Here is a 4,274-nt window from a genome sequence, read left to right on the forward strand (position 1 = left end):
TAGCTAAATATATTACAATTCCTGTATTGATTTACCTGCTGAACTACAGTCAAACCAGCACCAGTAACTCTCATCACTTTTACTGATATCATTTGAATCACACTTTGAGCAATTTGCCACCTTATACTCTTCATTCACAATACAATAGCAATGCTTTTTTCCATTGGGACAAGGAAATGCACTCACATAATTTTGTTTAGCACTAATAGCATCAGAGCTTGTATTAATAGTTGTGGTAATCAGCTTTCGAACTTGTGAACAGTTAGGACCATCGAAATAGACTGCAATATGTTCATAGCGATTAATAATGTAAAGTGTGTAATGTATTCCTTCAATATAGATCCAGAGTGAAAAGGCATCACGAAATTTGGGTTGCGGAGAAAATTCAAATTCATATTTTTCCTGTTCAAGCAAATGTAGCAAATGGACATAAATTAAAGGGAAAATTCCTTGAGGAACAAGAACAGAATTTTTGGATTTCAATTTTTCTTCCCGCCACACATAATAAAGAGGCTTTGTAGTTACTTTGATATCATAGCTATTATTGTAGGGAGGTAAAGCAGAAGGAAGGAAATAGCTATTATCTCCATCCTGGGCTTGGCTATTGAAATCAGTTAAATCACTGATAATATGAAGATGTTGAAGCAGGTTAATGAAATAATCTGGTGTAAAATCATCTGAAAATACATCTATAAACTTTTCAAGAAGAATTTTTGTGAAGCACCCTTCGTTTTTAAGACACATCATCTCATCATTAGATACATTTGTTGCCAGTGATTGTGCTGTTGGATAATCGACATAAGTAAGAGCTAACAAATGGGAAAGAACATTGATGATTTTTTGAGGGTTAACAAATACTAGTTGTGGTTGGATTTTAGGGTAGTATAAAATGATTGTGCTATTGTGAAGAATAGTTAAAGCTAATTCGACTTCATCATCATTCATGTAAAGCTTATAACCTTCTTTAATGGCTTCATCTTTAGTAACAAAACCTTTGCCTTTTGCCTTCTTTTCTAAATAAAGCTCATAAGCAAAACATCGTATTGGGACATCAATTTCAATAGTAGCCTCTATACATTTCGATATTGTCTCTAAAATTTCTCTACTATTTTTCTGTCTTTTACTTGAATGCTTCTGCATTGTATTAACTGGATATATGACTGAATTCCCATGTACTTTGGAAATAATGCGACTTTCCAAATGAGGCAGTTCTGACATCAAATTACTACTCATCTCTGCCACTTTTGTCTCAGCATCTTTTTCATTAGCTCTTTCAATCAGTACATCATAATGAGTACCCAGGACAAAAGACAATGAGTGTTGAGGCTGATGTTTCACAAATTCAATATCAATTGGTTTTTGAACTGATGCTGATGAAACAACAGAATTGAAAATTTTACGATTTGAATATTTCATTCCCCCATCACATGGAAATTCTCGTGCATTAATTCGATACATAAACTCAAACTCCTCATCAATGCCTTTTGAAATATCAAGTGTGATGACGTTAAGAGTAGCTGCTGTGGTAAACAATGGTAGCAGCTCTTGGTATGCTGGTTGACCACCAGAATCAACAATGTACACCCACTTCTCACTTAACTGAGCTTCTGCATTAGGTAGGAGATCAGCAATTTCCTTGAGTACATCTTCAGGATCGTAATCTTCTAGTGGTACTTCTAAATCAATTTCCATGGCATCCTCTAATTCTTCTGAAAGTGACTGAGCTAATATTTGCTTTCTTCGCAAAGCATTTTCTGCAGCTTTTTTTAAACTAGATGCTAATTTCTTCAGCAGTTCATCTCTAGTAATTCTCTTCCATGTCTCTTTACCATCAAAAGCTATTCTTAGAGCTTTAACAGCTTTACAAGCTATTGGTGTACTGTCAGTGGTAGAGACTATAGAATGAGGAGTGAGGCCAGAGGATTGTACTGGAGTTGTAGTGGTTGAGGGGGCATTGGTATGTGGGTCAGATTGTAAAAGAGTAGGTGGCTTGGAAGAACTAACATATTCCGATGGTATGCCCGTTGGAGGGTCTTCATTTAGTAGAAGACATTGCGCACAAGTTTTCCCAGATCCAGCAGGACCAATCATGAGTACACGAGTAAGTGTCAGCTTCATGATACCTTCTTTACACCACTTCTCTAGAGTACCTACCATATAGCAGGAAATTTTGGTGGCCCAAAATTTTTGTGGATTCATCTAAATATCAATTTCGTGGCTTTAATTTTCATGGTTTTCTACTTTTTGGCCATCTTAACCCATATTAAATTCATTTTCGTGGATTTTATTTTTGTGAATTTTGAAAAAACATGAAATCCACAAAAATTTGGGCCACAAAAATTTTCCCACTATACAGTATTACAATTATTCAAGGAGAGCTTGTATGATCAAGCCAAGTGTTGTTTTAAGTCATGTATATGCATGCATGTTGCACCATATCTGTTCATCAAACCTGATTTTATTAGATCTTCGATATAAAATTTTTTAAACCCTAATTGTATTGAGATATAATGACTATATTAATCACTGATAATTTACACAAACACACTCACCTAACTGGTGTAATATAGAGGTAGCAATATCTGTTAGTGTACGATGCTGTTGGTTTATGAACACAAGACATATATCAATAAGATACTGCTCTGGATTAAGAGAGGTTTCCGACTGTCGTTGTATCACAGATACTAATTGACTTGATTTAACAGCATCAGAAGAAGCTGTTGTTTGAATATTATTAACAGTTTCCATTGGTATCAGTCCTTTAGCATACAGTCCATTGGTTACTCTGTGAAGATTATTAGTAATAGCATCAACAAGAGTAGCATAATTCATCCTTAATATAGTACTAGGAGTGTTACCTGCAGTAGTGTATCAGTTAATGAGTGTTGTATTAAGTGTATGTTTACCTGTTTTAGGACCAGGATTGAGTTCAACATCTCCTGATAAGAGGAGGAGCATACGTAGACAAACAATCAAATAGAGATCATTGTAAATCAGGGTAGAACTGCTGCCTCCAGGTAAGACTACTGACTGGAGGTAATTTGTATCAGTAACAGTAACACCAGTAGTACATTGTATTTGGTAGCAGTTACCTAATAATAAAATACCAGTAAATATACAAGTACAAAGTTGCAATTGTTGTTTACCTGTTGGAGGAATCATCAAGATGTGTCTTAATAAAGAAAGAAAGTGAAAGAGGAGGAGGAGTAAAACAATAAGAGACAGAACTGCTGGCAGTTTAGATGTCTTCTCTCCTGATGTAGTACTGCCTGACTTGCTGTCTACTGCAGCTTTGAATGAGTGAGAGTGGCGGCCATTAGCTGGTCTACTGGAGGCAGCTTGGCAGTAGTTCCACAGTCCAATACTTGCTCTCCATTGAGAGACATCAATCATCTTGTAATTATTGTTGAAGTTACTTTACAAGACAAGTAGTTCTTCTAATTGTATGTAACGCTCATCATCACATGACATTGACTGTTTATACTGTTATTATTAGCATTTAAGTTATTATGCCCAAATATGGTCAACTATATGTGTACCAGTATAAAGGATATGCGTGTGGTAATAGCTAAAGGGTCAGTACAGGAAGTAGATCTTAATGTATGACCAGAGGCTGGGGTTATTCTTATCACTTATGTCGTAGTATAACGCACACACATACATGTACACGCATCCATCTTTGCTTTTTAAGATTTAAGATATTCCAGAAACCAATACATGAATATAGTCATGTGTTAATAATGTATATACCTTCTGTATTATATATACTGTTGATTGTATTTTCTGTAGTATATTATTTATAACAGATCATATATTATTGTTCAAAAGGTCACCTATTACTGGTCAGATGAAGCACTATATCATACTGCTAGTAGTGTACATTGTGTAGTAAGGGGAGGGCATAGTTTGTATATCATATACCATATCACTCTTCACTATAAAACCTGTATTTGTTCTTTAGTGCATGTATCTTCCTCTTTGATGTAATTTTGCTACATCTCCAGCGCTTTTGATATATGTGTGATCTATGTAGCTGTAGAGATAGATCTGTGTATATGCATGCAGTATTGTGAACTAAGTACTTGACTTAATGAGCTCTGACAGTAACATAGCTATAGTGATAGAAAGGGGAGGAAATGTGTTATACTTGTTTACCATTATATGTACACAGTTCCCAGTAAAGAGGGAGTGGATAGTTTGTATAATGTCATCATATACCATCATGTACACTATTGCTCCACCTCTCTATATCCAACTATATGACCATGCACTCT

The 4,274-nt window shown here is 35.3% G+C and overlaps 1 protein-coding gene across 1 annotated transcript; it reads right to left on the minus strand.

The window, feature by feature from the left end:
* Nucleotides 1–12: 12 nt before the first annotated feature.
* On the minus strand, nucleotides 13–2,943 carry LOC109590212 (uncharacterized). The gene is made up of 4 exons (XM_020006131.1): nucleotides 2,907–2,943; nucleotides 2,553–2,858; nucleotides 2,453–2,491; nucleotides 13–2,150 (listed from the first exon to the last, which is right to left on the minus strand). Exons 2-4 carry the CDS (start codon nucleotides 2,830–2,832, stop codon nucleotides 13–15), a joined length of 2,457 nt encoding a protein of 818 aa, XP_019861690.1. The 5' UTR covers nucleotides 2,833–2,858; nucleotides 2,907–2,943.
* Between the last annotated feature and the right edge of the window lie 1,331 nt (nucleotides 2,944–4,274).

The sequence above is a fragment of the Amphimedon queenslandica genome, unplaced genomic scaffold, assembly GCF_000090795.2.
Source record: "Amphimedon queenslandica unplaced genomic scaffold, v1.1 AMPQUscaffold_10341, whole genome shotgun sequence".
NCBI lineage: Eukaryota > Metazoa > Porifera > Demospongiae > Haplosclerida > Niphatidae > Amphimedon > Amphimedon queenslandica.

Bases quoted from the DNA above. Each gene is read 5' to 3' on its own strand.
- LOC109590212 (XM_020006131.1), bottom strand. From the start codon at position 2,832: ATGAATTATGCTACTCTTGTTGATGCTATTACTAATAATCTTCACAGA. The intron at 2,492-2,552 runs GTGAGTGTGTTT...CAATACAATTAG, and splicing joins CTCTATATTACACCAGTTAG to GGTTTAAAAAATTTTATATC. The intron at 2,151-2,452 runs GTTTGATGAACA...GCTATATGGTAG, and splicing joins CGAAGATCTAATAAAATCAG to GTACTCTAGAGAAGTGGTGT.